The 21,573-nt window shown below is 46.7% G+C and overlaps 1 protein-coding gene across 1 annotated transcript; it reads left to right on the top strand.

The window, feature by feature from the left end:
• Window positions 1-205: 205 nt before the first annotated feature.
• Window positions 206-19,632, top strand: STK16 (serine/threonine kinase 16). The gene is made up of 8 exons (XM_061575162.1): window positions 206-342; window positions 3,372-3,480; window positions 6,981-7,200; window positions 9,690-9,823; window positions 10,901-11,021; window positions 12,015-12,110; window positions 12,582-12,703; window positions 15,966-19,632. Exons 2-8 carry the CDS (start codon window positions 3,395-3,397, stop codon window positions 16,102-16,104), a joined length of 918 nt encoding a protein of 305 aa, XP_061431146.1. The 5' UTR covers window positions 206-342; window positions 3,372-3,394; the 3' UTR covers window positions 16,105-19,632.
• The last annotated feature ends 1,941 nt before the right edge of the window (window positions 19,633-21,573 follow it).

A 21,573-nucleotide genomic window follows, 5' to 3' on the forward strand; every position in this document is an offset into this window, starting at 1 on the left:
GTCACGTGAGCACGTTGTGTGTGTGTGTCACGTGAGCACGTTGTGTGTGTGTGTCACGTGACCACTTTGTGTGTGTGTGTGTCACGTGATCACTTTGTGTGTGTGTGTGTCACGTGACCACTTTGTGTGTGTGTGTCACGTGAGCACGTGTGTGTCACGTGACCACTTTGTGTGTGTGTGTCACGTCATCACTTTGTGTGTGTGTCACGTGACCACGTTGTGTGTGTATCACGTGAGCACTTTGTGTGACGTAGCAGCGGCTGCCTTTATTTTATTTTTAAAACGAAGCTGACGCTAAGAGGCTGCCACCAGAACGAAAAGCGCCGAGGCAAAGTTTCTCGTGTGAGTTGAGTGTCGCTTATCGTTGTGTGTGTGCCCCCTTTGTCAATGTTGATTGTTAGGTTTTTTTTAAACTAAATGTTGTTAATTTGTGTTGCTGGGGCCCAGTTGAGGCTTTGAAGCCTGTGGTGGCTGCGAGGCTCGGATTGCCCTAGGCCGCAGTTTCGGCTCGTTATAATTATGTAACGATATTAATAATAATAATACGGTGTAATGCCATCGTTATTTATCGTTAACATCGGGAGGCTGCCGGTTGTTTTTTTTTTATAAATTATAGTTATTTTTGTTGGCACGGCTCAAGTATAATGTTTGGTGCTTTGTGTTTACATTGTAAACGCGCGTAGCTAACATACTGTTGTGATTACCGTGCCTTATAATGTAATAATAATCTTAGGTTCTTTCGGTAAAGTTACGTCGGTAAAAAAAATAATAATAAATGAAAATAACTAAATTATTTTGACTTTACCGAAAGAACCTAAGAGTATGAATCATTGCAGTCACGAAAGCTTCAAATCTAGAAGTACTAATCGTCGCGTAAGTACCATTATTGACGATCGTGTTTAGTTTTTTGAGTTATTTTTAAATTATTATTTTGGCAATCAGCTGTTGGATGAATGTGGTTGTTCACGGGGGTCTTGTTCATTGACCATACTTCACCACGCTGGTCACTGCAATTTTTCCTTTCAAGTTCAGGGGATTCCCTGACCGGCTCGCCACTGATGTTAACCGGGTTCAACCCCACAGTAAAAGTCATAGTATTACTCAATTAAAGTTCGAATTGTTTGTTGAATTAGACTCTTTAACGATCGTTTAAAGTGCACGCAACTCACATAGTGGACACGCGTGTAATATTTGTGTTTATTTTAATTTGGTTGACAGCAGAGGGCATAGATCTTCTTTGGTTCTTTCGGTTAAGTCACGTCTAAAGATAAAATAATAAATTAAAATTAAAATAATAATTTATTAAGTCACGTCTAAAGATAAAATAATAAATTAAAATAATAATTAATTATTGTATCTTTAGACGTGACTTAACCGAAAGAACCAAAGAATAATTCCTGCAGTCACGAAAGTTCCAAAATTAAGCAGAGGGCATGGCGACTAAAGCCATTGTGCTGTACTTCTATGCGCCCACGTCTCTTGCTTCCCGCATTCAAACCGCACTGACCAGTGCGGTGAGGTATGGTCAAATAACCCCCCACGATACACGCGGCGTGGGGAGGGGTTCCTCGTACGGCAGTGGATTGGCAAAGAGCAGTGCCACGTACACTGAAATTTAAATCAATATCTTGTCAATTTCATAGTTGTTAAATACTGTATCATCGATATTGCCATGATTTACAAGTAACAATACCCATATTTCGATTTAAAGCTTTCGTGACTGCAGGAATTCATCTTCTTGGTTCTTTCGGTAAAGTCACGTAGAAGGAAAATAATAAAATAATAAAACATAATAAAATAATTTTCACGACGTTTCGGCCACAACGCAAGCAGCCGTCTTCAGGTGGAGAACAGGCCTGTCAAGTAGACAGAGTCTGAATGGCCATTCCTTCTACGTGACTTTACCGAAAGAACCAAGAAGATGAATACCCATATTCTTGGTTCTTTCGGTCAAGTCACGTAGAAGGGAAATAATAAAATAATAGAAATATAAAACAATATTTATATTATTTTATTATTTCCCTTCTACGTAGAAGAGAAATAATATAAATAGAAAACAATATTTATATTATTTTATTATTTCCCTTCTACGTGACTTTACCGAAAGAACCAAGAATATGAATCCCTGCAGTCACGAAAGCTTTAAATCTAAATTTAACAATACCCAATTTAGTTTTTTGACCAATCCATTGCTTATGAAGCAGAAATTGTTGTACTCTGATTTGTTTTTTTTGACATGGTTTGGGACACGTTCCCATTAATGCGTGGGTTATCTGTGATTAACTTATTGGCGGCAGCTTTTGGAGCTGTTCATCCAGCACTGGACTCATCATGGCTGATGATGGTGATGGGTCACTAATTTGGAGAGCCGTGGTTAGCACGCTGCACTCGTAAACTTGGCGACCTGAGTTCAATTCATGATCGCTGCTAACATCCGTTGTGAGCCGATACCCCCCTGACCCCCCATTAACTCGGAACTGATCAGCGTGGTGAAGTATGGTTAAACACCCCCATGACTTGGCATGGGGAGGCCTTCACCCATTATTCAATTGATGAATGGCTGCTAAATATATTCGGTGGACTCTTGATTATCCGCGTGCGGTCTATCCAGTTTACGGATTAACTACACCTGACATTTTTACATTCATTAATAACTCATGGATTTTCCCTTAAGCCCAAATTTATAATCTAAGAACAGTTATACATTCCTTGTTATTCTTGGCAATGTTTATTATAAAACACGTGCTTAAACCCAACAAATATGTGCTTCGGTGGATCTGACATCCACGTGATCACCTCTATAGTACAGTAGTTGCATATCTTTACAACATTGGGCGGAGTTTGATTTTGTTTGGCATGGCTCTGCTGTCCACTGAGTGGGCCGAGTCTTCTCGGCGGGATCAGGGAAGTATTATACGGGTAGGAACGAAGTGAACCAGCCTACAATAGATTATATCGTCCGTCCGATGTCCGATTAGGTGTAGCAACATCGCCCCCTACTGCAAACACTTGGCAGGACCCTACAAAAACCTTTAGACTCTATGAGGCTTTCCCGTCTAAACAAGTGTAGCCATTCATTTGTTCGTTCCTACCAGCCCACCCCGCAGGGACCTGTTCACTGAACACAATACATTCTTTATTACAAATGTTTGTTTTGTTCATTAGCAAACTATATTATCTTAACTTAAACGTAATTTATACAAATGTTAGTTGTTCATGGCATGGAGCTCTGCGGAATTTTTTTTTTATTATCTGCGATTTTGAATGATCCGCGGCCGTCCTCGTCGTTAGCTCAGATAATCGAGTCCTGTATGTATATTTAAAAAAAAAGTGATTTACCATTGCTAAGGAATTAATATGTTATTTTGCAGGAGAGGAGGATGAGGAGGAAGCAATGGGGCAGGCGAACTGCATCTGCTCTCGAGGAATCTTCTCCATCGACGACAAACGCTACTTCTTCATTGAGCAGCTTGGCGAAGGGTAGGACATTGGTTTTTGGAGTACCTGCCAAGCTTTTATATGAGCTGTAGACAACGTGGTATTCATACCCAGGAGTGCATGACAATTCTAAGTCGAGGGTGTTAGATTGGAGATAGGATCCTTGAAGTTTATTCCCCCTCGCTTCGTCATGGATAAGTGGAGTTCTACTGTATCATAATTATATCAAACGGATATAACTATAGGCTACTAACTCAATACTGAGGCTAGCAGCATTTCACCTTGTTGAAGCGAGGAAAACGCACACTCAAAAATATCATGATTATTGTCCAAAACATTGTGGGGTGTCTCTTTGCCTAAAAATGCCGGGGGTGTCCAGACCACCACGACACCCACAGCGTCTCGACCACACTTTTATGATGGTACTCCCAGCAGCTGGGATCTAGCATAGTTTGGTCGGTATGTGCCCTGGTGCGAGGAATCAAATAGGGCCCCTGTCCATCTTCAGAGCCTGGTGCCTGTGCCCCTCTGGTCTGCGGGCCTCTGTGCAGTTGCAGTGCCCACATATTCAATAGCTAAGCTACTGCCCAGTAGTAGATCTCACTTGCAAAAGATGATTTTTCGTGACAACGGACTGTTACCTGATTATACACTCATCTTTAAATTATTCGTCACGGTTTAACCGAGTTGCGGATTAACGTTGCTCATTCAGCATTTTGTGCATGTGCTGCTTACATTATTTGCTGCGTCTCCTTAATTGCCGTACCCACTATTGCCACGCATTGTCTCAATGACTTTAATAAACGATAAAAACAGACGACGCAATCCCTATCTTCACCCCAATTCTATGGAGGAGAACCATACATGAGTTTTAACAACCTAATTTTCATGTTTTGCATTATCTGTGTCTTTATTGGGTTCATCCCTTCCCTCCTTTACTGTAGTTAGGCGAGAGTTAACTCCTGTGCAGACGTAAATTTTTTTTTTACTTTGTCTCAATGGACTCATTGAGACAAAGTAACTTTTTTTTTAACGGAGGCTTAGGTCACAAAGCAATGCAGTAAATGATTTATATGTGAATAAAAAAAAAGTTTAAAATTAAACATTAAATAATTAACACTTAAGTATTTCATTCAAATAAAACAGAACAACCAATACTAATGAACTAAGCTTTTGTAGTAACTTGCCAACAAGTGGTCCATATAAATGTGCCGTTAAACCCGCCACCACCCGACACAGTCCATTAGTAAGGTTTGTCACTTAAACAGAACATGCCAATTCATTACTAGTACAGCACACCGGTGTGTTGGAGAGCAAATCAACAACATTACAATCCAACACCCCGGTGTGTTGTACCGGTAACGAATTGGCACTTTTTGTTTACGTGACAAACCTTACTAATTGACTGTATCGGGTGCTGGTGGGTTTAACGACACATTTATATTTTCGCGATCTAACCCAAAAACCTATATTATGGATGATATTAGTCGCGAAAGCCTTCGTGTTAATATAAAGATTGCATGGCAAGCCACTAAATTGTAAGTGTTGTTTTTCCTTAACACTTCTTAGTAAAAACATTTGTATTGAAACAAAAACAATGCACCATAATGGCAAAACCTGAAGTTAAAACGAAAGTGTACGCCTAGGAGATAATTAAAGCCGACGCTTGTAATTTGAAATCGCCTTGAAAGGTGTATTTTCTCACTTAAAACGTGTGCTCGCAAACCGCTGTGTGCTTTTGCGAAATCTGTTCAATTTACTGGAGCTCAGCAGTTGGTTCTCAATCATGAGTGGGACAATTTGGAATCAGTTCAACCGTAAATTTTGTCTAATTTAATTCTCTTCACCGCTGGAGGTAATCACGGTTTTCTCAGTCGCTTGGAAATTCAAGTGCACGGGTAGTGAGCATGTGCGTTTCTTAATTTTCACAATCGCTTCAAAATGGGTCTGAAACTTTTCTTTTGAAAAAGACAAGGTAAATGGTTACTGTTTACTTTTAACTTGGCCCCATGCAGAGAAGTTTGATGAGAAATGTAAGCGTGGACATGCAGCAATTATGGAACTTTAATTTAGTTTTTTTGTAAGGGCTTTTTATTGATCCAACCACGGGGGGAGAGGGGGGGGTGATCAACTTCCGTGACAGGCGAATGGTGCTGGAACTGTAATTTCTAAAAAAAAATGTTGCCATGCATTTAACTAGTTGGGCAATGATGTGAGTGATCAGGGCCAAAGTTGACGATGTTTAATTTGTTTCTGCACAGCCAGGGACTGTGGTGTCAAGTGCATATTGTGGCATTGGACTGTTGGGGTTTGGTGGGCGGACGGGCGGGCGGGCGTGTAGAGATGCTTACAAGACTGCCTTTTATTTACTGCAAGTGGTGTGCGAGTGTAAATATTAGGGGTGTAACAGTGGATCAATTAACCGATTGTTAATTTTACTCTTCAGTTCTTGAACCCGCACTGACCAGCGCAGTGAAGTATGATCAAAAACCCTACATGACCGACATGGCGTTGGGGAGGTCTTAATCAGTTGGTAGATTAGTGGATTGAGAATGGCTGGAATTTAATTGTGTTTTGTTTCATGGGTAAACCTTGATATCCTGCAGCCACTAGAAGCAGCTGCAATGCCAAAAGAATAGCTTATTGAGTCAAATCGCAGCACTGAATTGAGACAATTCATCTTTGTACCGCCCGGAAATATGCTGATCCTTATGAATGAAAGCGTATTTGATTCAGAGCTGATGACTCTGATCAGTCAAGCTGGGGCGATCAACCTTTTCCTAACTGAGATCTTAACAGGACGTTTAATTACCTCGAGCAGCCCACATATTAACACAATGTAGCCCAAGTTGTATGACCATGCCCCGATGTTTGTTATCCAAGAATCACGCAAAAAATAACATCCGTGTCGACTACACTGTTCAGAGGCCCTTGCAGTGAAAGAAATTACTGAGCTTGTGAAGAAATAAAAAATAATTTACATCCCTTTGTCAATTCACCGATGAATGCAGGCCTTTCCGATGCAGTGTCAGTCGTTTTACCATACTTCACCACACTGGATAGTTGGTGAAAAGTTCGGCAGGGTGGGCCACTGATGATCATCAATGCTAGGCGTTGCTCTCCATCGCTGACTCAAACAAAATAAGTGGGTATATACTCTTTGGTTTTTTTGGTAAAGTCACGTAGGTAAATAAATAAATAATATTTTTATAATACTAAATTATAGAAATAAAATAATAAATCACGACGTTTCGAAGGCAACACAAGCTTCCGTCTTCAGGTGGAACCGTCACAGCACGCTTGCTGTATCAAGTAGAGAGAAGTCCCAAGAGACCCGACCTTATATATATACTGGTTAAGGGGGTGGAGGAGCCAGGGTGGGCCGCGGGAGAGGTGTTGTCGTGAGATGGTTAGGACGTCTGCTGCTTGTTGAGGTATATAAGTGGGTATATTCTACAGACGAGGTCCATCAGAGGGCAGAGCCGTGCTTTGAAAAGCGCTTCTGCTCTACCCGTGGTGACGCCGCCACCTTTCCCAAACAGCGGCTTCAGCTACGTGGACCTGGTGGAGGGGGCTCACAACGGCCGCTTCTACGCGCTAAAGCGCATCGTGTGCCACGATAAGGACGACCACAAGGGGGCGCTCAGGGAGGTGGAGATGCACCGCGCCTTCCGCCACCCCAACGTCCTCCCGCTGGAGGGCAGCCGCGTGGTGGAGCGGGGCCCCAAGTGCGAGGTCTGGCTGCTGCTGCCCTATTACCAGGTGCGTGCGTGGAGGGGTTTGCCGTGAGGCTGGGGGGTTTGTGAGGGGGGTGGGGTCTTTCACAGGAGAGCTGAAAGGAGTTCACATGAGCTCGCAAACCAACACCTTTTTCTTCTTGGTTCTTTCGGTAAAGTTACGTAGAAGGGAAGTAATAAAATAATAAAAAATAAAACATAATAAAATAATTCTCACGACGTTTTGGCCACAACGCAAGCAGCGTCTGACGCTATCTCCCCGACAGACCTGGTCTTCACCTAAGGACGGCTGCTTGCGTTGTGGCCGAAACGTCGTGAGAATTATTTTATTACTTCCGTTCTACGTAACTTTACCGAAAGAACCAAGAAGATGAATCCCTGCAGTCACGAAAGCTTTAAATCGAAATTTAAAAACTACAGGAGTTCACATGAGCTCGCAAACTAACACCTTTGTTAAAGACCAAACCCATACCTGTCAAACCCACACGGTTTACCCGCATTCTTGTACAGGGAATTTGAGTTTTTGGGTCCATAAGGCGTATAGCCATTTCAATACGGGCAGCAGAGTCGGGTTTGTTAAGTATATGCTGCTGGATTTACCGTGTCTTATTGGTTAAAGTGCTCCATTGAAATTACGCAACCCAGTACAATTTACAACGCAATACACTGCACAATGGGTTTGGGTATAGGTTCATTTAACGAAGGTTATTGCTGTACATTCCAACTAGAATGATGTTTCGATGGTTTCTATTTGGGAGAAAATGCGAGGAGGAAGTGGAGAGGGTTGGGAAGGGATGGGAATCAGGGGACACAAGCTGGTAGAGTGGCGTTGGTTTGATTGAGTCGGTATCGAGAGGGAGTCGCTCTACCAGCATGAACCCAAGTCTGTGTGAATGTAAATAGAATGAGTAATCAAACTGGGCTGTGGTCGTTACGGCTGGGCTACATTGACAGGAAGAATTATTGTTGTACTGCACTATGTTCCCAAATGTATGCCCTTTCGCCTTCACCAACCTTCATTGATCGGCGTGGTGAGGTATGGTCAAAACACATTCCTGCGGAGGGAGCTGGTAGGAACGTTGGGTTGCTGGGTCAATGGCCAGGGTCAACGGCGGCGTGGTGTATTCCGCAAATATTGCCCGACTGTGAGGGCGGGCACAAGCCGGCGTGAGTAGGTTAAACGTTGAGTGTTATAAGGGCACCACGGGGTGACCAGCCCCTCCCCACCCAGCCCCACCCCACCCAGCCCCACCCCACCCACCCTCCCCACCCAGCCCCTCCCCACCCTCCCCACCCAGCCTCTCCCCACCCTCCCCTCTCCACCCAGCCCGACCCCTCCCATTTTTGGATGCACGACGGACAGACGGACGGACACAATAATCTCCTGTGGGCTAGTGGAACCAGGTGGTTCCTACCAGTATAACCCCGATGGTGCACGCCACGGATAGGCCCTCATCCAGTAGGGGATTGACAAGGGCTGTGCATACGTACATACATGTGCCGTTGAATATCATGAATTGTCATATAAGATACCTAGGAAAGTGTACATATATGGGCCTTAGAAATGTATAATCATTCTCATCAAGTAACGGAGCATCCCAGGAGTGAATCACGTGAAAGTCCGACAATAACCTTATAAATTGTTCTCAAGTATCAAAAGTGTCTGGTTTTTACTGAATATGAAATCAGTCAACCCAGAGGTGGGGGAGATAATTCAAGAAAATTCTGGCAGTAGAAGAGTTAACCGGAGTGGTGTTACTTTATATTCTGTGGCTTAGAAGGTTCACTTTTTTCCAATTGCGTTAAAAGCTGAAGTTGGGGGTGTATAATATAACCTGGTTTGTCTAAATCTTGCCTCCTGGACATGGACGTTTCAATCGACGCTCAACGTCCAATCTATATATATATCCCACTTTATCCGCTGGCTGGAAATTAGAAAGTAAGGAGAGAGAAAATGTTTTACCGGAACTGTACGCAAGCTGATTGTAAAAAAAAAAATACGCGTGGAGACAGAGAATGGAGTTTGTTTACTGCTACGGTGACACTGTTTATACGAGCGGTGTTGTGCACTAATTGTAAAATGTGCACCAGCAATAACATTAACACTGAATTTCGTACGTAAAATATTAATGTTTAATTTATCTATCATCGTTGGTTCAAATTACATCTCACACTTGCTGTGGAAGCACAGACAAAGCTGGATATGCAATCTGGCAGTGATCCAGCTTTGTGGCGTAGCCCCTCAGCACGTTGGCACAGGGTAGAGGGAAGTGGAAGAAGAGGAAGAGGCTGTAGAGAATGTCTGGATGATATGAGAGATTGGTGCCAGAGAGATGTGGCATAGCCTCGGCACGTTGGCACAGGGTAGATGGAAGTGGAAACAAGTGGCAACATTTTGCGGTGGACACCTACGGGCTTTCTGCCCGTGGGGTTTTATGATGATGATGATGATGAAAAGTGTACTATTGTGGTAAAGCTGAGATGGACCGTGACATGTTTGTGTTTACCTTCCAGAGAGGCACACTGTGGGACGAGCTGGAAAAACTCCGCAACAAGCACAGCTTCATGACGGAGGAGAGGATCGTCGACATCTTCCGTGGCATCTGCAGCGGCCTCAAGGACATTCATGACAAGGGCTTTGCGCACAGGTCTGTATGCTCATCGGCAGCGTCATCATCATCGGCAGAAATGATCAATCCAGCAGTGGAATTGATCATTGGCTGATGATGGAGTCGAACAAAACACCCTTTAGATGGGGCTTTCTAAAGCTCCCTCTAGTGGGGAGGCCTTACAGCCAGCAGTGGCATGAGCAGGCCATTGCAGGGCTGCGCCTTTGACTTCACCGTGCCGCCCACATCAAATTGGATTTTTAAAAAAAATAGTTTTGTCATTAACACCGTGAACTCTGAAACAACGGAGGCATTGAAGCAATCCAGTGCGCATCAACTGAACTCACTTCCTGGCTAACCAAACTGGACACAAGACTTTTATGTTGCCAGTCATTTCAGCCATAACCAGTCATCCAACCTTTAGAACTGCTTTTTGTGTTTCGTTTTTTGTCCTTCCCCCACACCCCCGATTAGCAGCACAGGTGGCTATGTACGGTGCGAAAGAAGTTCAACATACTTACACACAGCCAAATTACTCAATTGGGACAATACAGAGCAATCATTGCCCCCCCCCCCCCCCCTTACCGGCAGACTACTGACCCAGGTCACTTGCAAAATGAGACTATCCTGGTCACTTGAATTCTCGCCTGGTCAAAACAAAATAAGCGTGAACCTCGATGCACAAGAGGCAGAGGTCGCAAACGGGTTTTGATTCCTTACCCGTACCCGGCCGCACCAGGGTCGCAAACGGGTACCCGTACTCGGCCGTACCCGTACCCTACCCGTACCCGGCCGGGTACGGGTAGGGTACGGGTATCGGGTACCTGATTGTGACCTCTGGGATAAAGCCATGTTGCAGGCGCGGGTGGGTTGATTCTAGGAACTTGAATTGTGAGAAGAGACAAGACGTTGGGAAATGAGTGACAAACAGTTACTCACCAGTCACTCACAGTCTACCCGTACCTGTAACCGGCCGCACCAGGGTCGCAAACGGGTGCCCGTACCCGGCCGGGTACGGGTATCGGGTAGGGTACGGGTATCGGGTACCCGGTTGCGACCTCTGGCAAGAGGCTGTGGAGCGGTTACGGCAACGCGCATGTCTCTGTGATTCTGCAGAGACCTGAAACCCACAAACGTCCTTCTTTCCGACGAGGACGTCCCCGTCCTCATGGACCTCGGCTCCATGGAGAAGGCTCGCATCGAGATAAAGAACTCGCGGGAGGCGATGGCACTGCAGGTGATGCAAACGTACCTCGTCGTCCTTCGTAACTATGGGAAGGGCTAGACGCACGCGGTACATGTACCCACCCGCGTACCTTGGCTTCCGTGGTGCGGTCGCACTGCGACATGTTGGACAATGTAAGGTCATGTCACCCGTTTTGCTCGATATGAATTTTTTGCTTTTTTTTATTTAAACGTGTGTTTTATTGCGAAATATGTGCGCGATGATAAAATAATGAATGGTGGCCTTACCCACGGTCTTGCTTGTTTCCTAGCAGCACAACTTTTAAGTCGGCCTTAACAATGGAAGTGGCTCATGTCATTATATATGTTGTGTGTAACCGACCACGTTGTGTGTTATACGCATTTTAGATGATAAAGTTGCAGATTTGAGAAGACTTCTTAAGCCAGGATTATTTGGAGTAAAAAAATGACAAGTAATATTTACTCATGATATAAATCAGAATATCACAATCAGAATATGTATTTATACTGGAGGAATCCGATGAGCAATAAAGCTCGTTTTCACAGATGTCCAGTCGAATTTACAGTAGAGCACAAAAACGAAAATCAAATAGCGAAATACATTTACACGGTTATGGGAAACTGATATTGTGATAATTGTCATATTGTGAAAATGTATGCCGTATCGTGTTTGTTTTGGCAGAAATGTCGCAGAGACTCTAGTTGATGTGTGGAGCACGCGAGATCTTGTGTCCAGAGATGTCCCGTGTCTAGATTACATGTAATTTAAGTCTATATAATGTCATTACATTTGTAATTTTTTATTGGTAGCTAAATTACACAGCTCAAAGTAATGAGTAATTGGCATCTAAATTACACCAGACACATTTAATTGCCAATTTGTATCTATATTACATTACGTCACTGCAGTCATTTGTACTTTAAATGTGTTTTTCTTCGCCTCTGCCTCCTTCAACTTGTGTCTTGCATCTCTTGCCGTGTGGGCGCACGCACGTGTGTGTGTGTGCATGCGCGCCGTGTGCAGGATCGGGCTGCAGAGCGCTGCACCATATCGTACCGTGCCCCAGAGCTGTTCACCGTTCCGAGCCACTGCATCATTGACGCACGGACAGACATCTGGGTCCGTATCGCACACTCGCAGACAATGAGGCCTTCCCCCGCACCTCCGATATGCGCGCTCGGCTACGTACGGCGCGGAAGACGTTCAACACACCACGCACGTTGAGGACTCGGAATAGCAGACTGACTGTTTCGTTTCAGCCACACTATGTTCAAGCACCACCACCACGACATTTCATAAAAAGGTCGTCCAGGGGCTTTGTGTGGCCACGTGATTGTCAGCAGAGGGCAGTCCAGAAATACATCCGTTGTTGTGCTGTACGTCTCTGCTCTCGCCACATCTACGCTCCCCGCCTTCAACAACCCCTGCTCACCAGCGTGGTGAAGCATGGTGGCCACGTAACCCCCACGACCCACGTGAGGAAGACCTCGTCTGGGCGCGAGATTGACAAAAAGGCTGTGACGCGCACGTACGCGTCAATCGTCTGGCTTGTTTGAGCTCGCCCGTCTCGCGTTTGTTTCGCCACCGCAGTCCCTGGGCTGCGTGCTCTTCGCCATGATGTTCCTGGAGGGCCCGTTTGACGGCGTGTTCCAGCGCGGCGACAGCGTCGCTCTCGCGGTGCAGAGCAGCGTCAACATCCCGTCTAGCAGCAGGTGACGACGCCAACAACGGGCATAACATCGTAGCCATGATAATAATAATTGCAGTAATACTTCGATTTAAGGATTTCGTGACTGCAGGGATTCATATTCTTGGTTCTCTAGGTAAAGTCATGTAGAAGGGAAATAATAAAAGAATAAAAATAAAACAATTTCCTTCTTTGTGACTTTACCGAAAGAACCAAGAATATGCAGTAATACTGCATAGGTTTTTTTCTGGTTGGGTCGTACAGCTCTCCGATGTTTTTGGTCGCATTGTGCGAGCGTGTTGTTCGACGCGACGTCCGACGTTTCGCTGTGGGTGCTGGCGGCTCCATCAGGAGCGAAACATGGGACATCGTGCCGAATAACAATGACGACACGATACAATCTGGAAACGCGCATGAGAACTGCAGTGCTGCTTTATTAGCTCACTGTCAGTGTAAGTATTCGACATTTCCAGACACTTCAGCGGTTTCATGTTGTCATGACTTCCTGAGGCTAATCAATTTTTATTCCTCCCCGTGTAGCTGGAGGCCATGTCACCATTCACTCCCCACGCAAAAAAAAAGTGATTTATAGACAGCGAAAGGTGCGATCGTGATGAGAGGGTAATTCCAGCCGTCATGCCGTGTGTGTCGCATCCAATCACCGTTGCTCCCGTGTATAAGGGTGAGGGCTTCGTGTGTTAGACCACCAAGATTCAAAATTGACCGGAGTATGTTCGGCAGCTGTAGGACAATTAGATGATTAGGCCGTGCCAGATTGTCCCCACAGTGATGAAGGGGAGGGAGGGCTTGTCCAAACAAAGCCCCTCTGGGTTCGCAAGGCAGCGGTAAGGAAATGATGGCTATGGTATCCAACAAGAGGTGGAAACGGCGAACTGTTGACTCCTTGTGGTTGCGATTTTTCGGCGAAAATTTGCAGCAGTGCCCTCCTTGCACTGCGTTAATGCACACATCGCGCCGTGCGCTGCGATGTAGGTTATGTTTCACAGCGTATTCCCAATTATAACCGGAGAGAATCCGTCATGTGCAACTTATTTCGTTTTAAACCATATTCATAACATCCTCAATGCATTTATTCATTTTTATCATCTCCACGAGTAGAATAAGGTGGTTACTTTAGGAGGGAAGGAAGGATATATGTTTATAACCATCCCATCAAAGTTTCGAAACGACTTTAATTGATTGAAGAGAGTGAGCAAATGGAAACATGGCGATTGTGACGGTCACACAACATGTCACGTAATTTCTGTAAAACGTACAAGCCCTTTAATTTTAAATCACACCCTATGCTCTAACGGTGGACGTCCAAGGTCCTGTGACGTCGTTCGCAAGAGTATGCCACTATGTGCCAGCGTCAATGAGTCCAACCAACACTGACAAATGAGAAAAATTGCCCCGCAGAATTACACCAAGTTGGGATTATACAGAGACCCCACATAGCTTGGGGCCATCGTTGATGCTGGATTTGGGTTGCTTTCCAGCTTGTCTGTGGCTTCCTGCCCCGACGAGCTGGGTGGAGTTAATGGGGCGGGGGGGGCCCTTTCGTGAGTAAACCTTTCTGATACTCTGAATTTTGATTGAAAAAAAAAGACTCAACTGCTAATCTTCACCGCCAAGACACCAGCTCCACCAGTCAAAGGGAATGTGTGAACATTTCACACCCTCCGAATAGCATAGCACCAGCCGAGCGAGTGGGTATAGTGAGCAACACGAACTATGATCTTCTACTCATGCGCAAGTGCCAGCTCGATAGGGCCTGAGTTGATGGGCATGTGCGAAGACAGTTTATGCTACTGAGGGTATGGATGGTACCGAGGGTATAGACGCAACCGCTGGTATAGATGGTACTGCTGGTATGAAAGGTTACCGTTCGTGTTGATGCTGTTGCTGGCGTAGCTGCTACTGGAGACCTACATGCAGGCGGCTTGACCACTCACGTAGCGCGCTATGGGTCTCCGTGATTGGTCCCCGTGAATGGTCCCTGTGATTGGTCGAGCGAGCCGACTCCCCGAGTGGATCACATCACGGTAATGTCGAGTGTAACTTTAAGTACATTTCATGTAATCATCTGCGAGAACGGCTTTTTTGTTGTTACCACGTTAGCAGAAGCAACACAGTCGTGCACTTAAGAAAATAAATATTGCTCTTGCAAAAATGGTTATTTTATGGCACATTTGGAGCGGTGCAAACACGCGAGCCAGTTGCTGAGCGGGCACAAATTAGGCTTAATTTCCACTCTTTTAATGCCTCATTTCACACGTGTTTCAAAGGGCACTTTGTTTAAAATTGCACATTCTCCAGAGTTTTACTACACACAATTGCAAAATGGTGCTTTTTAGTGTATCCGAATAAAAGATAAGGCAATGAAGGTCCCTCTTCCCGTGTGATTAGAGAGGCAAAGGTGTTAGCGAGGGCATGTCGCTTGAAGGTGATGGCAGGTCGGACGATAAAGTCCTGTTTGCAAGCATTGGGCACATTTTAAGTGAAACAAATAAGAATCGTAATCGGTAGCGTAGAGAGCTAATGGACAGGTATTTAAAAAACATGAAGACAACCCCATGGCCAGTGTGAGGGGTTAACAGCGAAGTATTCACATCCCAGCGGTTCGGTGAATTGTCCCAATTCAGGGTGGCGATTATTTTTCATTACTTTTTTTTATTCATCTTCTTTGTTTTGTTTCCAGATCGTTCCCTTTGGTTTTTGCAGTTTTCCCTCGCTCCATTCACGGGAAAAATAACTTTCATTCATCTATAAAATCAACCGGAACCTCCAGTAAATCACGTGACTTCTGAGTGGCCACCCCGACTGTGAATCCCCTCTCCGCGCCGCCCGCTGTGAAAACAGCAGCCGCAGCAGCAGCGTCAAGATCCTGATGTAGCCTCTTCCTTCACCCCATCATTATCTCTCCTGAACCCAGTGGTCCCGTTTCTCTATTCCTTTCTCATCCTCCCATTTGTTTATTAGTCTCATGTTTTGTTGTCTTCACTTCCTGTTCCTTTTTGAGTTTCCATTCCTTCTCTCCTTGACTCCACCACTCCCCTTCCCGTGGTGTGCGACCATGGGTTCGAAGCTGCCAGTTTTTTCGTAATTTGTCAAAGAATCCAACACGGATGATTCTGTGTTTAAAAAAAAATGAATCGAGCACAAGAAACATTTTTAGGGTGCCTCGCTATATATCTTGTTTTTTTAATGCTTCGATGTATTCCACGGGGAGGGGTGTGCTGCACGGCGGGGGGAAGGGGTTAACCGATGGTCGTTTAACTCCGCAGGTATTCACAACCTCTGCGCACACTGCTAACCTCGCTTATGGACGTGGACCCCTCGGAGAGGCCCACGGCCGACGGCGCCCTGGAGCAAGCGAACGAGCTGCGTGGCGCCTTCTCTTCCACGCACAACACGGCCGTCTGAGTTTCAGGGGGGCCGGCCCCCCCCCCTTCGCAAACCGGCCGCCGCTCCCAAAGTGGCTTTCCGGGGACAGTTTCAGGAGGCCGAGCTTGCGTTGACAAAGAGCGCAAGCCAGCCGTCGCGTCTTCCCACGGCTTCAGAGCACCGCAACGAGGCGTTGTCATCGGTGGTGTTGTTGTTGTTCAGGCTCCTCGCTCAGAACATTTTAACTCGTTCAACGCATTCCACACGACGACGACAACAAACCTCTCTTCGTTACTCGGTGACGTCGGCGCAGCGCTTGTGTCAGGCGAGGTGCGTTTTGAGGCCGTGCGAAGTGGCGAAGGTTGGCTGGAGCGCTCTTATGTGCTATGCTGGTTATATAGCATTCCACGCACAAACACAACAACTTTCCGTCACTTGCCAGTGATTGGTGGTGACCACACCATGGTACCTCCTTGTGTGAACGCTAGGTGCATGTGCACGACCCGTGAAGTTACAAAGGTTATACACACAAATGCACGTACATTTGTACAGAGTCAAAAGCAGAGGTATCACCGACGGCTTAAATGGACTTTTGGAGCAATTGCTCTCATCGAACACCTGCTAAGGGCCGGGACATCACCCCGAGCTGATGGGTGGTTAGGTCAGTACGATCAGTGTGTCTGCAGCGCTAACTGTAGACACACTGCACCAGGTATGCATTTTACACTGAGTCAACCCAGGTGGGGGACCACGTCCAGTTTTCCAAACCGGTTCTGTCACTGGCTGCGTGTGTGCGCGCGCGAGCGAGGCCAGGAGTCGAAGCCAGTGCCCGCTTGAGATTGTTAGTGCCGTGTGATCACGGCTTTGTCACCGTTTCCCCTGAAACGCACACATGCTCTCGCGTGCTTGTGCATCGAAGCTGCTAAGGGGAGGAGCATTCGTGTCAGAGGTTGCAAACGGGTTTTGATTCCTTACCCGTACCCGGCCGCACCAGGGTCGCAAACGGGTACCCTACCCGATACCCGGCTACCCGTACCCGGCCGGGTATCGGGTAGGGTACGGGTACCCGATTGCGACCTCTGGGATGTAGCCATGTTGCAGGCGTGGGTGGGTTGATTCTAGGAACTTGAATTGTGAGAAGAGACAAGACGTTGGGAAATGAGTGACAAAGGGTTACTCACCAGTGACTCACGGCCTACCAGTACCCGTACCCAGTCGCACCAGGGTCGCAAACGAGTACCTGTACCCGGCCGGGTACGGGTATCGGGTAGGGTACGGGTATCGGGTACCCAATTGCGACCTCTGATTCGTGTTCAGTCGGGCGCAACGCCTGGACCTTGGCTGCTACTGCCCTGCCCAGATGAACGTAGAAAGGGGGCGAATTACAAGTATGCTTCTTTTTGTTCGTTTGACTCTTGCCTGTATTATCATTAGTATATATCAGACATGGTTGTTACTCTACTGGTGGATGAAGACCTCCCCAAGTTGCGATGGGGCCGATTAATTTGGGGGGGGTGGGGGGAGTTCAATTGTTTGTGGGTAACGAATAAGAGGACGAAAACTTGAAATTGCACATTATCTAAATATCGCGACAGTACCGTCATGCAATGTCACACATTTAACTAAACTTCTGAGCTTCATTTATAACATCTGTAGTTTAAACAGGTTCTTACACATGCCTTTCTGCACATTGGTAAATATGTTTCGGGAGTTCCCCCCCACCCCAGCAATGCCGAATGCATTAGCAGCATCACCTCTCTGGGATTGTCAAAGGAGCAAACCAAAGGAGGGTTTAATAGGGGGGGGGGTGGAGGGGGGGGTGTCTTTTTAGTGACTGATCCTAGCGAAACTCGGCACATCTTGAGTTTAACGCAACCAGCTGGCCGCATTCACTTGCTCCGTTTGATTACCATCCTATGGGGCATTTATCCCCGGCATCTTCACGTGCAACGTTCAATACAGGGACTCCTCAACTTACCGACTTTCGACTTACGACCTTTAAGAGATACGAACAAACCTAGTTGCCTGTTTGGACCGAGATCCATAAGTTCAACCAGCGTGCAATAGATGCCGGTGGTGGCATCTACACATGCAGACGATGAAGAACCAGTGGCATCTACAGGAGATCATACAGCGTTTAAAGCCATTGCCCGTGTTTAGTGGACACGCCGTACAACACGTTTGTAATCGACAGGAGTAAAGTTGGACTTACGAACAAATTGACTTACGAACAGAGGTCTTGAACGTAACTTGTCCGTAAGGAGAGGAGTCCCTGTGCCAAGGTTTTTGAAGAGTTTAGTCCTCTTGTATATGTGCGTACTTATTTTTACGCGTATTTATGCAAAATATCGCATTCTTGTCCACGTGTCAGAAGTGTTCGAGTGGTATTGATATCATGGCCGTGTTGTGGACATTGGACACCGTACCTTAAGAGTGGCATCCAAGATGGTAACGTGCAGCGTTGGATACCAGGTATTGAACATGTCTGGTCTTTACACATCCACCCTTTTGTTGAAGAAAAATAGCATTAATTTCCACACGTGTACTGGTAACGTGATGCAGTGTCGAGTGGTGTTAATATTATTGAGTGCAAAGACTCCTTGTATAGTGATTCCCAGTGTTTACAGGATCAATAGATCGACTTTTTGCGTACGTCTACTGTGTTTGTGCAAGGCCACACTGACCTGCTTAGTGTAGCTGGTAAGTAGACTATTGTGTAAGGGGCCATCCATTTAGTACGTACGCTAATATCTGACAACTTGACCCGCCCCCTCCCCCGAATCCTATAGAACGGCCGATATTTAATCAACGCAGAAACGATCAAGGATTAATTATATTAACGTGTTTCAGCAAACAGACAGTCCACCGCCAGCTGCATTAAAGAATTAAGTTGTGTACCTTGGCCACTTATTTTGCTGAGCTGCATGATAGCTGCTGTCAGGGTTACGGTGGCACACGAGTGACACCTCTCCCACAGTCCCACCTCTCCCGGTAGTGATTGTCTGACAGCTGAAGAAACTGAACTGTGGCTCATTTGAAGGCCGATGTAGACATCGAGGTTTCACCCCCCCCTCCCCCGTTTCCTATGCGTACGGACATTGTCAGTAGACCCCACATACGCAAGCGTACGCATTTTAGTTAACCCCCTTCCCCCTCCATGCGTACGTACTAAATGGATGGCCTCTAAGTAGACGATTCTGCGTTGGTGTAGGTGTACTGCTGCTGTTAATGGTCTCTCTTTGCTGTGTGCCTTTTTTGGGGGGGTTTGTCTTTGTTAATGTATGTCCTTTCCCCCCACCCCGCATGATGCATTCCACTGCAACTTTAATTTGTGGCGGGGAGGGGGCAAGGGGGCGAGGGGGTTCAGTCTGAAATGGCAACTGAAAGTCGGAACGATTTTCAGATGCACCGTACAAGAGGTTATTCTAAATAAACTTCACTGTTTTCACCCCAAAAAAAAAAACAAAGTCTAGAGCAGTGGTTCTTAAACTTTGACTGCAGCCTTGCACCCCTTTGGTTCTCAATCGTAAACAAAAAATACGTAAGTTTGATAAAAACAAAGTGGTTGTACTTGCCAGTATTTTGTGTTTCGATTATTTACCTTTCTCAAGAAAATCTTGCCGAGTTTCGCACCCCCAGAAAGGACCTCTCGTACCCCCCTAAAGGGGGTGCGTGCACCCCAAACTAGGAACCACTGGGCCGGAGTAACCAGAGAGGAACGACGTCGTCAAGCGAGATGCTGCTGCGCTTTGCGGCTCTCCCGACGGCGGCTTCTGGCCCCCACGTGGCCGCGTTCTCGCCGTGCGACCTCCTGAAGAAGCGCGTGGAGCGAAACGTCGGGACATCCTGCCGGAACAGCGCGCGGCGACGTCTGCCCGAAAACATTTCGTAGAGCTACACGCAAAACCGTTGTGTAGATTTTGACTTGTTGTTTTTTTTTTTTGGGGGGGGGGGGGAGGAGGGTGGTCGCCTCCCACTATCGATGCTCGCTTTTTTTGCCACCTGTGCCCGATGGCAGCCAAAACTGGCGCCACTGAACAACTCTCGCAGCGGGGCGGGGGGGGGGTGGGCTTTGAGCGAAGCGGCAAAGCCAGCGGACGGGTAACTCCGCTCGTCCCGAACTCTTCATCTGCGTGTGGTTGCGAGCGGGCGGGGGAGAATGAAATAGGAGTGAAACGGAAGTCCCTTTATTGTTCAAATCAGAGAGCGAGACAGAGCGAGAGAGATATTGTAAGGGGCACGGTGACGACTGCACGGCAGATTCTCGCATTATTTGTGCCGCGGTGGGAAAAGCGTCAATAACTAAACATCTCTCTCGCGTTCCATAGATGGAGAAGAGTTCGCACGCTAGAACGACGTGGAGTTGTTTGGAGGGGGGGGGGGGGGCCCAGCGGCTTGACTCCCGCGTGCAACAACGGAGCTTCTGCCTTGGCTAAATCAGATTTTCTGGAGCGCGTTTGCTCTCAGAATGCGGGGGGGGGGGGGGGCTCGTTCACGGTTAGAGTTTTGCCCTTTTTTAATATTTTTATTTTATCCGCTTTAAAATCCCGTTATTCCCGTGAAGACGACATTTTGCCCATTTTGCAGCCCGTAATGCGATTTATATCGAGATATATATTTACTGATGAAAATAAGCAATGAGAAAGAAAGGTGTACGGGAACAACAACAAAAACAACGGCCCCACACATCACCGAAACCACCAAAAAAAATGTGTGAAGCGTGCAATCCGGCAGGTGCCACATGGGGCTGCCTGCCACGCGTGATGTGCCTGCGTAGCGCCGAGACGCGGCTAACGACAAGTCGGTATTGCTTCACACGCTGTGTTCAATTGTCAAGTCGCACGAGTGCGATTTTTCCGTAAACAATATATTTTTCGATGAATGCCACCCCCAGCCCCCCTCCCCTCCTCCCCCAAAGCCTCGTCATATGCAGGACACGGTATATCCATCCCCGCATTATTTCGAGGGCACCCGTGGAGATTTCTGCGAGAATTCGGTGCCATTACTTTTGAATGATCTCTTGCATATACCCGGATTGACCGTTGGGGGAACACTTTGCGAAGAACGCAAATCTGATTGTGCTCATCGTTGGCAATGGCAGTGCACAAGGTTTGCTATGTTTGAGCCCATCCATCATTTTGCGTTGCTAGTTCGATTTCGGGCGTTGGGTTTTTTTCTTTTTTCCCCTGCACTTTTGTGCGATGGCGAATGGAATTCTTCAGCGGAGAGATCGAGAGAGAGAGAGAGAGATCTTCACCGCCAGGAACGTTGGGTTGCTCGGTCAATGGCCAGGGTCAACGGCGGCGTGGTGTATTCCGCAAATATGGCCGACTGTGAGGGCGGGCACAAGCCGGCGTGAGTAGGTTAAACGTTGAGTTTTATAAGGGCACCACGGGGTGACCAGCCCCTCGCCACCCAGCCCCACCCCTCCCATTCCCCACCCAACCCCTCCCCTCTCTACCCAGCCCCACCCCTCTCATTTTTGGATGCACAACGGACGGACGGACG

Source organism: Lethenteron reissneri, chromosome 7 (genome assembly GCF_015708825.2).
Source record: "Lethenteron reissneri isolate LAM-NWPU_2019-01 chromosome 7, ASM1570882v1, whole genome shotgun sequence".
NCBI classification, from domain to species: domain Eukaryota; kingdom Metazoa; phylum Chordata; class Hyperoartia; order Petromyzontiformes; family Petromyzontidae; genus Lethenteron; species Lethenteron reissneri.

Coding starts and splice junctions, on each gene's coding strand:
- STK16 (XM_061575162.1), top strand. CDS start 3,395: ATGGGGCAGGCGAACTGCATCTGCTCTCGAGGAATCTTCTCCATCGAC. Junction 9,824..10,900: donor GACAAGGGCTTTGCGCACAG/GTCTGTATGCTC, acceptor GTGATTCTGCAG/AGACCTGAAACCCACAAACG. Junction 11,022..12,014: donor GGGAGGCGATGGCACTGCAG/GTGATGCAAACG, acceptor CGCCGTGTGCAG/GATCGGGCTGCAGAGCGCTG.